At 48.0% G+C, this 14,999-nt stretch overlaps 1 protein-coding gene across 4 annotated transcripts in view; it reads left to right on the top strand.

Annotated features, from left to right (window-relative positions):
* The first annotated feature begins 3,336 nt into the window (after positions 1-3,336).
* SUSD4 (sushi domain containing 4) overlaps positions 3,337-14,999 on the top strand; it is a 124,322-nt gene continuing 112,659 nt past the window's right edge. The window contains exons 1-2 of one of the 4 annotated variants that reach the window (XM_075925257.2): positions 3,337-3,479; positions 4,482-4,658. In XM_075925257.2, the coding sequence (XP_075781372.1) occupies positions 4,517-4,658 (142 nt within the window). In that variant the 5' untranslated portion in view covers positions 3,337-3,479; positions 4,482-4,516. Of the gene's footprint in view, positions 3,480-3,512; positions 3,739-3,873; positions 4,012-4,481; positions 4,659-14,999 lie in introns of those variants that run through there. The other 3 variants (XM_075925261.2, XM_075925256.2, XM_075925258.2) reach the window with 3 other exon arrangements.

The following is a 14,999-nucleotide window of genomic DNA, read 5'->3' as shown; positions in this document are numbered from 1 at the left end:
GTAATTCCTCATTTAACACTATAGAGATGTTTCAGAAAATGATCATGTTAAGTGAAAACGTGTTATACGGAGTCAATTTTCCCATTGAAAATAATGGAAAAGGTGGGGGTTGCGTTTTCAAGCTGTGGTGTCTGTAGGGACCGGGACATAAGGTTGGGGGAGAAAGGGCACTGGGTTACAGCAGGGAGGGGAGGTGTTTGGCTCTGGGGAAGGAAAGAGCAGGATAGCGGAGGGGGATTGCAGCCAGTGGCTGGGTTTCCCCAGCTGGCTGGTCGCCAGCAGCTGCGAGGGGCTTCCCCTGCCTCCTTGCAAAGCGGTGGAGGTTCGCAGCTGGCTGTGCTGTTCCCCGGTGACCCTTCCTCACTGGACGCAAGGAGGCAGGGCATAGGTGCGCGCAGCATGTTTCATTAGGGTGTGCACCCAAAGAATTTTTTTAAAATGTACTCTTTGACCCCCATTAGCCACACCCCCTGACTCACATTAGCCACGCCTCTGGAGGTAACACTCTCAAGGCAATATGGACCCATGACCAGAAGTAAAAGGTGTCATGTGACCCCCCCTTCTAAGGACTTTTCCCACCATCCTCCTACCAATAGGGATTAGTTTGGCCCCCACCAAACCCCCCTCATGCAACTATCCTGAAACTGCATGAACCCAGTGTGTGTGACATTAACTCGGGGGACAGAGAGGCTGGGGAAAGTGTCCCTCTAAGAGTTTCCTCCCATGAGCAGAATAAATTTTGTGTTGTGCACCAGTACTGTTTGTGGCTTGTTTGGATGTGCCACTGTGGCACCCAAGTTATTAATAAATATCTTATAAACTTCTACCTTTTTCCTCTGCTGCCCTGTCTCCTCCCCTTGCTCCATCAGCTCCCCTGGTGCCTGCTGCCCACCCCCCCAACTCCTCCCCCACCTCTGCTGTCCTGACTCCTGCCCTTCTCACTGCCCTTAGCCTTCCTGAGACCTGCCCCCCTCCACCTGCCCTTCTCTCTCCCCTGTGCCCACTCCTCCAGTAGCCCCACTCTGATCATGGGAGCAACCCCTCCTCATCCCCTCTCCTAACACCTCCCACTACACACCTGCCCTGCTTCTCTGCTCTGGTGCTGGTCCCTCCCCTGCAGGTGTCTGCCCTTCTGCTTCACCCCCAGAATTCCCTGGCACCTGCACCTTTCCTTACCCCTGCATCCTCCTGGTGCCTCCCCCTTTCCACACTGTCCCTGCACCATTTGCCCTCTTTTTCCCTGATGCCCACCCCCTCACCACCCTCTGCCTCTGTTCCCTCACAGATGCCTTGCTCCATCCCGCCTTCTTCATGCCCACCCCTTCTTTCAAACCTTCTCCCAGCACCTTCCCTTCTCCCCTCTAGCCCCCAAAGCTCTTCCCCTCTCCTCTCCCAGAATCATCCTGTCCCCCCTCTCACTGACACCTCACCTTCTGCTCTTTTTCTCATTGTCTCCACTTGGCCCCCTGGCATTTGTTTCTCTCTTCCACCCTGTCTCTTGGTGCCTTCCCCTTTCTTCTCCTGACCTGCCCCCCTCCTCTCAGCACAAGCCCCTTCCTCTCCCACACTTTCCCCCTATTTTTCCCTCCTCCTCCAGCAGCCACCAGCTGGTATGTAACAGAGTTCTAGGGTCGCCCTGACTTTCACTCTTCTGGCCTCCTTTTGGGCCACAAACCCCCACCCCGCAGTCTCTGGTTCCCAAAGTTCCGGCAGTCCCCATCACTTGGTGCCTGCACCGGGTCCGACTCGCAGAGTTGCCAGGTGTCCAGTTTTTTACCAGTCTGGTTTTGGGGCCCTCTGTCTAGTAAAAAAATCCAGAAAATACTGGACCTGTGCAATGTCCGGTATTTCCTGGTTTTCTGGCTGGGCGCCGGACTGAAGCCTGGTGGCAGCAGGAGAAGTAGCTAGAAGGTGGGGCACAATCAGCGCTGGGAGCCTCTAGTTGAGTCTGACGCTTTGGGGAAGAAAAGCCCTGTCCTTGCTCCTGAGCATGTTCTGCAGCTGGTAGGGTTACCAGGTAGACTCCCCCCAAAAAAGGACACACTTGATCGTGGGGGGGAGGGGAGAGGGACTGGCCGGTGGGGGCGGGCCTGGCTGGAAGGAAGGGGGGCAGGAAGCAGATCTGGCGGGAGGTCAGGGGCCGCAGGGCTAGCCGGGAGGAAAGGGGGTCCCGGAAGGAAGGAGGCGCAGGAAACAGAGCTGGGGGGGGTCGAGGAGCATGGGGCTGGCCAGGAGAAAGGGGGGATGGGAAGCAGATCTGTGGGGGTGGGGGCCAGCCCCACTGCCCCTGCCCCCCCTCCACTTCCCGGGCCAGCCGCACTGCTCCCAACCCGACCCCCCCCCTCCGGGGCCGGCCACGCTGCTCCTGACTCGACTCCCTCCCCTCCTCTCCTCCCTGGGCCAGCCCGCTGCACCCGATCACCTGCCCGGGGCACCCCCTACCTCTCCTACTCTTTCCTCCCCTCCCCCACCTTCCCGCCCGGGTTTTAAACTCACTGCGGGGTGACTTGCTGCATCCCTGTCGCCTTTTCTGTGGGGTCCTAAGCCCTGCTGGTTTTGACCACGCAGCCGCGCAAACCCAGTATGGCTCCTGTTCCCCAGAGGGCCAAAGTGGCACTCCTTCTAGTGCGTGGGCTTGCGCCCCTGCACCACGGCCCTTTGAAACATTAGGGTGTGCCTATGCACACCCGGCACATCCCGTGTGCACGCCTATGAGGCAGGGGAAGCCCCACCCAGCTACCCATGACCAGCCAGCTGGGGAAACCCAGCCGCTGGCTGCAAGCAGGGGGCAGAAGAGAGGGAGCAAGGCATTTGGCTAGAGGGGGTCGCAGAGGAACAGCTGGCCAGCTGCGAACCCCGCTGCTTTGCAAGGAGGCAGGGGAAGCTCCGCACAGCTGCCGGTGACCAGCCAGCCGCTCGGGGAAATCGTGTTATTGCGGGGACGGTCGTGTTGTTCGAAAAATGTTCCCTAAAAAAAAATCGTGCTATTGCGAAAACGTGTTAAGCGGGCACATGTTAAGTTTGGAATTACTGTATATATGCCCTCTGGCCTCTATGCCTCATGCTCAGTAGGGTACACTGGAAGATTTGCAGCAGATTCTTGCTAGCTCTTGACTTGCATGTAATGCACAGCACAAGGACATTTACTGCATGCACTGGCCTAAGCTTGACATGTGGGAGGCAAAGGAACACTTGCAGCAGCCAGTTGCATGCAGCACAGGACACACGGGCACAATTACAGCAATTTCTTGTGAGCTCCTGCCCTGCATGCACCACAGGGCACCGAGAGAAAAACGCAGCAGACCTTGTCCAGTGCTGTGATGTATTCAGAGCGGCCGGGCGAGCTAGCACCCGCGCAGAAGCGGGGGCCTCAGCAGATTTTGCATCAGCAGCCCCGGCTTGCGCCTGCCACGCACACCCAGCGCAGGGGAATGCGGACTGGGGCTGAGGGGATGGAAGGCGGCTCGTGCGCCTCACAGGTGCGTGCAGAGGCTTCCCATTGGCAGCTGCCGCAGCCCGGGCTCTGGGGCCGCCCGGCTTCTCCCCCTCCCCGCAGCCAGGTGGGCTGAGCGCGAGCGGCGGCGCGCGCTGCGTGTGTGGCTCAGCCCTTCCCCTCCAGCGGGCGGGGGAGCTGCCGCGGCTGACGGAGGCGGCAGCAGCAGCAGCGGGTCGTGCCCAGCGGGGGGCTCGCCCGGGGGAGGCAGGCGCGGAGGCTCCATGCAGGCGGGCAGCCCTCAGGTAGGAGCGCAGTGCGCACCTGGCTCCGTGCCCCGGGGAAGCCGCGGGAGGCAGCAAACTGCGGAGCGCTGGGAGGGGGCGGCAGGGGGAAGCCGGGGTGGGGAGTTAATGGGGGGCGTGTGGATTCCCCTGGGGCCTGTCTTCAGTACCCCCGGTGGGTGCGGTATTGGTGAGACCAGAGCTCCATGGCGGGGGTGGCAGACCTGAGCCCCCAGGCGCTGGAAGACTTTATCACGATGGCAAGCCGTGCATTGCATGGAGCGGCGCATGAAGGTGCTTAGGTGCTGGCCTCATTGCGTGGAGGCTGATGCGCTGTTTGGAAAGGGCCCCCTTTCCCAGGGAGCCTTGGCTATTGCAGGGGGAGAGGAGAGTTCAGATTGGCGCAGGTGTGTGGAGTATGGAGGGGGCACATATTAGGAGAGGGAAGAGGTGGCATTTGGGGGAGTTGGTTTTCATGTCAGGGAACAGACTGTGTGTGCGTGGGGGGGGGGGGGAATGACACAAAGATAATTATAATAATCACTGACTGTTATAGCCTGTCATTGGTATTCACAGTCCTGTCCAGATGGTTAGGTGGCAAGCTGCTTGTCCCAAAGAGGTTTCTGTTGCATGCTGGAGGTGGGAGTGGGATTGCATCCTGGAGAAGAGTGGGCAGAGATTTCATCTGGAGGAAAAGAGAGATGGATGCTCAGCTCTGAAAATCTCTGGGAGATGGCAAGATAAAATTCTCCTTCTGGCTGCAGATTATTGCAAACTGGATGCTCTTTGTGGATAAAAGATGTATCATGGAATGAATGCGAGCAGCGGGGATCCATTCCTAGAGAAGCAGCAGCAGCAGTCCCCATGTCTCCGGAGACTCTTCGTGGTGGTCTTGTGGCTTCAGCTGGCGCTATGCTTTGGCCCTGCACAGATCACTGGCGGTGAGTGACTAACTCATGTGACTGACAGGCAGCAGCAGGGCCCCAGTAAGCTAGCAAGAGAGGCTCTGGCAGACTGCAAGCAAGTGGTTTCCCCAGTGATGAGGTGCTTGGGGGGCTGGGCCCCTTTGCTGTTTTTTAGAGGCTAACTCACTGCTATCTTTGGTCCTCTACTGTTTACATTAAAGCAAGCTACTTGGTATTCAGGCCCCCGTGTGTTTTCCCCATGATTCAAGCACCGGAGACATCCCTAGTTTCTGACCCCATATGCACAAATGGCATTAAGAGAGATCATCCAGAACTCTTCTCCCCCCCCCCATCCTTGCATGAGAGCCTTCCCCTATACATGTGTATACATACAGGGATGCTGAGATGCAAGAATCCTTTGCTCTTCTCCTGCCCCTAATGCAGACATGTTGACAGCACTGACTCCTATATGCACATGTAGAAATCCTCTGCTCACCATCCCTCCAGACACATGCACAGAGAGGGGTTGCCAGGAGAGATTCCCCCCTTATTCCAAAAACCTGTGTGCGCATAGGGGTACTAATAGCAGAAAATCTCCCATGTCTCTCCTTCTGCCATCCTTCCCCCCTTTGTATACATAGATGAGAGAAGTGAACCCCTCTAGCCGTTCCCACTCTAGTATGCAGATGTTGATATGGCGACAAATACTCTTGCATGCTAGTGATGATGGGAAACAGCTTTGCCCAAATGCTGGCTAGAGAGAAGCAAGTGGTAATAAATATTTCCAGCATAACCAGACCTGAATTTTTATTTAAAAACAATGTCACGATTTAATAATGAACAGCAAGTTTCCAATTCTGTCAGCTTTTTTCCCATTCTTAAACCTGGTCTGTGCATTTGGGGAAGCACACCTTTTCAATGTTTTGGGAGAGGAGGAAGCAAGTAATATTGTGCTGAAGAAGGAGACATTAAAATTCAGTTCCATTGCCTCCACTTTGAAAAAGGACCATTCCATGTTTGTCCTTTCTATGATTTTAATTACAATTTTTAAACCTTTTTATTTTATTGAGGCATTTTAAGCAGATACATTTACTTACCAAATTGTTTGAAACTGATTCCCTAATTAGGTCTGGACTGCAGAAAAAGTCTTCAAATAAACTGCTGTGCTGCAAAATGCATTTAGTTGGAATAACATTAGCAACTTCAAAGGATTTCCACTCTAAGATGCTGTTATATTCTTGGGGACAGGGAAAGAGGAATAAGCTGTTTTGTGATTGGATCTCATAATTATTTCCTGGGTTTCAGTCTAAGAGTAATTTTGGTTACTTTTCATGCCTCTGAATTATGTCAAGTGGTTTAAACTTTGTTGTTTGCAGTTAGGTTCCTAAATCTACTGTTAAGGACTGAAATAGAAGTGGGGTGAGTACGTGCTGTTCCAATTGTCTTAAAAAACTTCCTGATTTTTCGGAAGTGTGTTTTAGACTCCTAACAATGGGTTTAGGACCCTAATTTAGCTATCCAAGTTGGAACATTTTGGCCTGAGATAATAGCATAAGAAGAAAGTCAAGCAACTCCCACACTGACATACTTTCTGTCATTAATTGTGTAGTCTATTTGTATGTTGATTTATCTTTTTCTCCTCTCAAGAATGATTCTATTTTAAAGTAGAAATCCTTTGATGTTGCTAACATTCTAGTTAAGATCACTTTGCCATTCATACCCCCTGTTCTGTAAGAGATCCTATACTCTTGGAAGTGCTGCCTTTCTGATGAGATTTAAAAAAATTAATTAGTGTGGTCTATGTCCTGGCTAACTCTTAAAGTGACTAATTACATTCTGCCCACCTATGTTTCTTTTTCCAGTTTCAGTTGGACAGGCCAACACTCACCAAAAAAAAGAATGCCCCATGGATCCACCTTCTGTTCCAAACTTCATCTCCTACCGCTTAATTGTTGATTAATGGAAGGAGCTTTGTAAACTTCAGGTTTTGAGCCTCTGAGATACTGTATTGTTTTACTACCTGTGCTGAACTCTTGTGTGGTGGTGGATGTTAGTAAACAGCTGCTGTGTTTCACTTAATTAGTGAAACCTGATAGTGTTTCTGTTTCAAGCTACATTTGTAAAGCACTTTGGGATCTGTCAGGGTGAAAAGTTCAGAGGAATTATACGAATCCAGTATATTGTTTCTTACTAGGAGAGCTTTTGTTATAGACCAGTTTAAAGGAAAGAGAAATGATTGTCCTGATCCCAGTGAAACTTAATGCATTGACTCTCAAACTGTGTGTTGGGATCTCAAAATGGGGCACAACTTCATTTAAATGGAGCTGCACAGCTATGGTCTGGGGCTGAAGCTTAAGTCCTGAGTTGAAGGACTTAGGTTACAGGCCCTGTCACTTGGGGCTCAAGTCCTCAGGCTTTGTCCCTGCCCCTTCCTTCCCTTGGTGGTGGAGCTCGGACAGGTTCAGGCTTCGATTCCCTCTGTAGTAATCTTTTGTTGTCAGGCGGAGGTCGTGGTGCAGTGGAGTTTGAGAAACCCAGCATTAAATAACAGTTTGATTAAAAGAGCCAGTGAAACATATTGATTGCATTTCTAAGCAGTATTATTTTCTAATGCATTATATTGAGCAGTACTGTATATACCCTGTTAAAGGAACACATCTTTCATGTAGTAGAATACATATGCTTGTTTTTCTGAAGGGTGAAAGTGGTGAGACAATAATTTAAAGAAGGGAACTGTTAGCCAGGACTCAGTATCCCTATTTTCCACTCTGCCATGCTCTTTGGCAAGCCACTTTGGCTACTTATTTTGGATGCTTTAGTTTGACATGGTGGTGTTATATTTTTTTAGAACTGCTGAACACCTATTTGACTTTAGTTGGAGTTGTGATTGCTCAGCACTTTTGAAAATCTGGCTTCTGTAGTACTCATAAGTTATGTAGCCATATATAGGCATACAAAATCTGTGAATACTGTTGAAAATTTGGCCATTAACCTCATTATATCTTTTACTGTCAGTAAAACAGTATCCTCACCCTGGTGGGTGTAGAAGCGTATCTGATACAGGTTGACCCACTCTAGCCCCAGCATCCTCGGGATTGACCAGTGCCAAACCAGCAAATTTGTCAAACCACAAGAGATCAATATAGTCTAGCAGCCTTACTGGGCTCTTTGGAGACATGTAGGGGTAAATTAGAGCTGAACAATAGCACAGAACACTGAGAATGGGGACTGTGGCTGTAAATAAACTTTATGGGACCATGAGAAACTTGGCCACACCGTAAGTGGACAACTAAAATCATGTTGGACCATTCATGTTGCTGGACCAGAGAGTGCCGCACTAGAGAGAGTCAACCTGTAGTTTGTAAAGAGTTCTGATGGCTTTTTTAATTAAAGATGCTATGTAAGTGAAAACTATTATTATAATTGTTGTTTGTATATTTCAGCAGTAGTTCATCGTTAGCAACATCAATGTGTTATAAGACAAAAATAAAAATTAATATGTTGAAAAAGGGCAAAATGATAGTATTAAATTTTGCTATGGAGCAGTTAGTTCACTGTTTTCATTGATAGGATGAAAATACATTCTTCCTTTTCTTACCTGAAGGCAGAATTTGTCCCAAAGTAATAATCTTGTCATGGCTTGTATAGTCCCTTCTATTTGATATTTGACTGTTCTATAAACTGTATTGATTGCAAGGTCCTTCCAGTTCACCCCAAATCAATATTATTTATAACGCTTCTTTTTTTTCTTGTCAGTAATTTTATAGAGAATAAATCTGCCTGTAGTATTTTTATTCTCTCAAAAGTGGTTCCTGGAAGATCCTTCAGAAATTTCACTCAACAAGTGAAATCAAAAGAACAAACTGTTCAAAGCTCAGTAGGCCTAATTCCTCCCTCATGTATGAAACTACATTCGCTCCAAAGATGAATTAAACCTGCTTGATATTAGCTTGGGACTTTCTTCTAGTCACCTGGTATCTTTGCTCATCTTGGGCTTTTTACTGTTAGTCCATAATGAAGAAAAAGTGTTTTTAATAATGGAAATTACCAATGTGAAGACCTTCTGTGACACAAAACATATAGCTAGTGCTCAAGGCAAGATATTTATTGCTCCTAAGCAATTTAAAGAGTTCCTGGCTCAACATGTATCACTATAATGGGATATTAAAATATAGATATTTTCCAAACATTGCAGATCTCTGCAAGCATGTTGATTTTTTTCCAGGAATTCTGAATTTCCTGATGACTAGGCAAAGAATTCATCATGTGAAGATTTATTTCAGTTTCTGTGTTTAGATGTGAGTTCTGGATTTTTCTGCTGTAATAGAGACACTTGAGCTGATTTCTCTTTTTTTTTTTTGTTCTGTTGGTGGGATCAGTAGTATTTCAGGTCCTTAGGAATGCCTTTTTTGACAGCCCTTTGAGGAAGCTCACTACTAAGGTTTGATGGAGTATTTTGATACATTTGAATCAATGTCAACTTCTTTGGTTTTTAATGGTTGGTTCAGATTATATTTTCTCTGCTCACAAGTAGTCCCATGGTATACAAATAATTCCCACTAACTTCAGAGGGAGTACATAAGATGTTTAAGATACTATTTGTTGTGATAAAGGGTGTTGCATTCTGGCTTTTTGTAAGTTACTCAAATATGCTTTGAAATCTGTTGGAACCACGAAAAACAGTAGTTTTGCTTGTAAATATAGGCTGAATTTTTATTGCAGTGTATTTTTCTTGTGTTGCAGCCTAGACTGTGCTTGGTTCTGGATTTGATGATTCTGTAAGAAACCTTTCCCCAAGTTGCCAAGCAAAGTAAAACTGTTCAATCTGGATAAGTAAAATCCTTTGCATGCAGATGACTTCTGTTCACACTAGTGATATGCATCACCTTGTTTTGACAACCTGCTATCTGTCTTTGGTGGGTTTTGGGGACATAAAACTTTTTAAATAGGTGCATGCAGACTCTTAGATCTTATAAAGAACAGTATTTTCTGAACAGACTCCTTTTGACTGACATCCTAATAAATATATCTGTAGCCGGCATATTTTGCTTCTTCTCTTTCAGTGTGACTGCCTAAATTGACAAGAAAAACAGACTCTTAGTTAGGGATGTGAACAACTAGTCGATTAATCGTTTCCCCCCTTGCTGCCTCTATCAGAAAGAGGCAGCAAGCAAGGGGGGGGCAAAGAGAAGGGGATGCTTCAAAGCAGTATCATCTCATGGAGCCCGGGGCCAGCTGGGATTCCCGGGCTGTGTGTGGCGTTTCAAAGCGGTGGCGCTGCATGGAGCCCGGGGTCCTGCTGACCCTGGGCTCCATACAGCATTGCTGCTTTGAAATGCTGCAGGGAGCATGGCGCTAGCGGGGGACTGCTTGAGTCCCCCACTGACCCCTTCCTCCCTGCAGTGCTTTCACCTTTGAAGCCCCTGGGGCTGTTGCTATGCTTCAAAGGTGGAGGTACCTTTATCGACTAATCAAATAGTCGATGCAAGTTAATCTAAATTTAACATCTCTACTCTTAATATATAACTGAGGTTGGTGAAATCAGTTAGCTTTACAGTACAGATTGTACCACTTTATCCAGGACTCTCTGGTCCTGCAACATCTATGGTCTGGCAGGATCACAGATGATCCTGGACCACAGAGTCCAGATATAGGGCGGTTTGGCCACAGTGAGAAATGTAGCCACGGGGGCTGGCAACTCAGCCAGGAGCCCTGTGTTGGAGGGGGGAGCAGGCACTGCAGTGGGGCGATCTGGCCCTAGCAGCTGGGCAGTAGCAGGGGGCTCCCAGGAGGTAGCCAGGGAGCTATGATCTCAGCTGAGTAGCTCTCACCCCCGCTGCGCAGCAATGGCCCCAGTGGCAGCCAGGAAGCTCTGGCCCCAGATGTGCAGATCTGGTGGCGGAGCTCTGGCATCTGCCAGGGAGCTCTGACCCCAGCTGTGCAGCTCCGGCCTTGGTAGCACCGGGGCCAGTGGGAGCTGACGAGCTCCAGCCCAGGGAGTGATGGCTAACCAGGCAGCAGTAGGGCAGGCTAGAGCCCTAGTGTGTGTTTGTGGGGTACGTGTTAGTATGGGCCAGGAGGGGAGAGACCTCCCCTGGTCCAGCAGATCCCCTTGATTGGGACTGGTCAGGTCCCCAGGGTGCTGGACCAAGGGGGTCCAACCTGTATTAGCCTTAACTTGCTACTTTGGAAGAGCTTGTTTGGGCATTGTCATGTCTTTTAATGTGTCTGTGGTGTAGCCTTGGTATAGTTTCCTTTTATATATCTGCTGGTGTATGTTCTAAATTCATTTCATTGAGTAATTCTAATTAAAATGGCAAGTAGTAGAATATACCTTGATATGACAGCTGATAGTTTGCTTAGTGGCGTGTCCACCCATATCCTTGTGAGGTGTGGACATATTTGATAAAAATATTTAATTTAGCGCTTCTTTCTTCAAAGTCCCTCAGTACTTTACGAGGAGGAGGTTGATCTTGTTGCTGATGCATGGGAATAGGAATTAAGATCTGAATTCTGTTCCCAGCTTTGCTCCAGACTTGCACTATAACCTTTGGCAAGCTACTTCACATCTTTACAGAATGGTCCAAATTTGTGTGCCTGCTTTCTCTGCCATGAAGATTGGTAGTAATGAAAAAATGAACACTGCGTGACTGGAATGTAAAGTATGATGATGATGATGATTATCCTTCACCCCATGTGAGTAGAATTTTGCAAAGGTGATTTGATTTTTCTCTGCACAGTTTCCTCATTTGTAAAATGGGCATAATAATCTTTCACACAGAAATGTTGTGAGGTACCCGGAGAGCCTCATATGGCAAATGCTGTGAAGCAAAAAGTATTTATTACATAAAATAAAAGATTAATCTTTTAACCTTGATTGTTTGCCTTAAAGGTCAGTCAGTAAAGATCCCTAAGGAAGGTAGAAAGATTTCATCTCTTTTGATTTCTGAAGCTTTTCTGAGGGATATTTCTCTCTCTAGGGCTTTGATCACACATTGAATTTTTTCAAGTATCTGCCACCTCTGACTCTGATAGCCCTTTTGTTCCTTGTAACAAAATAAATCTTGCTGGAAACCATGACTGTTACACCCTTACAACTCTACTTATGTAAAAAATGTAATGGGCGTTTTTTGGTAGGACCCCAGGGAGAAGAATATGACCCCAATTCAGAACTGATGTAAGCAAATGCAACACCCATGAAAGATTCTGAGCCAAGTTCAGTGCTGAATATTATGTATTACATGTAAATTGGCCAGAAAAGGGACTGTAAAGGGAAAAGTGGTATAACTTGCACAAATGTATTGTTCAGTACACTATTTTTTATGCACAACTTACATGCGGAGAAAGCTAAAGATGTATGCATTGCAGGAAATCCAGCAAAAAACAATGTAAGATAAAGTAGCCTGCCTACTTCATTTCACTTCTTCCTTGCCATGGTACAAATCCTTCACTATGTTAATTACACTTGGTTTTAGGGATGTTAGGAAGAGTGTAATCTGGTAACCATGTAGCCAACAAAAATTGTAACTGCTGCAGCTCTGCATTGAAAGGAGCTTGGAAGCCAGTGGACAGGCAGACAAGCTCAGTCCCGGCTCAAGCCCAAAATACTTTAAATGCAGAGTTGCAGTGGGGGTAGCTGACGGGACTCGGCATGAGCTGGGACTGAGCCAGCCTGCCTGTGTGCCGTCTCCCAAAATACTTTAAATGCAGAGCTGGCGGGTGGGGGGAAGAGTTGCATGTAGCCAGTAGTGTTGACCAATAAGCACCCGCTTATCGGTTAATCATTTAACTGGATACACTGTTACATCCCTACTTGGTTTACACACTCACTGAATGTATGCAGTGTTGTAGCCATGTTGGTCCCACAGTATTAGACATACCATGCCCATCTTGTATCTTGGGAGAGTCACGCTTACATAGGACCACTTGATGTCAAATTGGAACAAATTGCAGTACTGACACTTAAAATTTATTTATGCTATTTTTCCATCCATCTTACATCATTGCTTATGTTGATGCTAAATTTGGACTTCTGTATTTTCAGAAGGGGTTCTGATGCCTTTCCCTAAACAGCTGGTCTGGTCTTATGATTAGTTTAAATTGGGGCATTTATTTTCCCGTTTTGAAAACATTAGAACAATTTGTCAATACCATCTGTGCCCACCAAGCACATGCTGACAAAATGTGTCAGACATATTTTTTGACGCCTGAAGAGTGACCCTTGAATCACTTTTTTTCCTTTATTTAGTCATATCTTTTTAATGAAATAGTGTCCATATTGGATTGCTTGTGTGCTTATTATTTAGGAATTTATATCAAGTTTCCACTCTGTGAGGAATTTTAAGATTTTTATTAAGAACATTTTTCTGTTGCACAGTTCTTTCTATTATCAACATTATGGCCTTAGAAAGGTAATATGTGGAGCTGGTCTGCTAGGATCACTATCACATTGCTAAGAGCATCAAATTAAAAGAAAAGATTAAGGTTTTTAAACTGGCTCCTCTCGTGGACCAGCTCCCGCCTGGCACCCTGCGCTGCTGCCTCTGATACAGAGGCAGCAGCGTAGAGTGGCAGGGGGCTCCTTGGTAGTGGGGCTGGAGCACCCTGACTGCTGGACCCACCTTGGGGACAATAGAATAGTTGAGTAACCAATAAGAATTCATTAGGTTAGTCAACTAGTCAATTAACTAATATTTAACATCCCTATGATGGGCCCCAATTTAGTGTGGACAGGCATTGACAAAAGGGTGGGGCAGAAGCCATTGTGGCCACCTCTCCCCACCTCCAGTGCCCTAGGGGAGCTATAGATGATCTGGCCAAGGACCCTAGAAAATTGGGGTGGGGGTGTGAAGAGAACCGAATCTTCACATGTGCTGTCTCCCCTCCCAGTACTCCAGCTGGGAAGTGGGGTTGGGGTCTTGCCCAAATCTGCCCAGCACTACTCCTGGGGTGTGAGTTGGGGCAGTGGGATTTACCCAGCTCCAGTGGGGGGTGGTCAAGGTACTGGGCCTTGCCCCACTCTGCCCACCTGATGCTGCTGCCAGCGAGTGGGGTCGGGCCGCAGGGGCTTGCCCCCCTCTAGTGCTCCAGCTGAGGAGTGGGGGTTGTGGGCTTGCAAGCACCATTCCCAATCCTGCTCTGCGGCTGGAGCATCTGCTGAGCAGAATGGGCAAAGCCCTATGCCCCGACCCTGAACCTAGGCAGGAGCATTGGATTGGCAGAACAGGGCAACCCCTGCGGCGTGACCCCCTCTGTCTGGCTGGGGCTGGGCAAGCCCCTGTGCCCCAACCCTGCTCCCCTGCAAGAGCCCCAGACTGGCTGAATAAGGCAGGCACTGGGGTAGGAGTGGGCGGGTCATGACCTACTCAGGCCTGCCTGTGGCTACACCACTGGTTTAGCAGCGGAAAGGAGAGTCAGTTCTGTGTGACCAGCCAGCTGTCTGTAAGCCATGGTAAGAAAATCACTGTTTAGTTGTTACCACTCTTCTCATTGTTTTGATATCAGTGGAAGTTCAATGGCTGCACTCAGAAACTTCTTCCCTTTCTAAAACTGCTTTCCTCCTGCAAATAATGCCAACCTGTGTTTTTTGCAGAAGGGAAAGAAACTGAAGAAACAGCTACATTACATTACTTGCTGTTGCACTTGTTCACACCAGATGGCTATGCTGTTGTCATATTCTCCTATGTTAGGTAACATCCCACTCTAGCCAAGAAGGGGTAAATAAGTTTCTCTGCGCACAGACAGCTGATGCCTATTTCACCTGAAAAAAGGTGGCTATTTAAAAAGCAGGAGCTGAACACAGTGATAACTGCTGACCTGGAAACTTTGTTGAAGGTCGTCTGCAGCCTGGAGTCTCTGAATAAATGGAGGAATCTCCTTTATATTGTTTTCACTTTCTTTAAAACCTTGGACACTCAGGGTATGTCTACACTACCCTCCTAGTTCGAACTAGGAGGGTAATGTAGGCATACCTCACTTGCAAATGAAGCCCGGGATTTGAATTTCCCGGGCTTCATTTGCATAAGCGGGGAGCCGCCATTTTTAAAACCCCGCTGGTTCGAACCTCGTGCAGCGCGGCTACACGGGGCTCGAACTAGGATTCCTATTCCGAACTACCGGTACACCTCGTTCCACCGGTGTACCGGTAGTTCGGAATAGGAATCCTAGTTCGAACTACCTAGTTAGAGCCCCGTGTAGCCGCGCTGCACGGGGTTCGAACCAGTGGGGTTTTAAAAATGGCAGCTCCCTGCTTATGCAAATGAAGCCCGGGAAATTCAAATCCCGGGCTTCATTTGCAAGTGCGGTATGCCTACATTACCCCGCTAGTTCGAACTAGAGGGGTAGTGTAGACATACCCTCAGTCTGGGCCTCACAAAG

Source organism: Pelodiscus sinensis, chromosome 3 (assembly GCF_052426305.1).
Source record: "Pelodiscus sinensis isolate ZL-2025 chromosome 3, ASM5242630v1, whole genome shotgun sequence".
In the NCBI taxonomy this organism is placed as follows: domain Eukaryota; kingdom Metazoa; phylum Chordata; order Testudines; family Trionychidae; genus Pelodiscus; species Pelodiscus sinensis.
The sequence above is the reverse complement of the archived record's forward strand: the minus strand, read 5'-3'. Positions and strand labels throughout refer to the sequence as shown.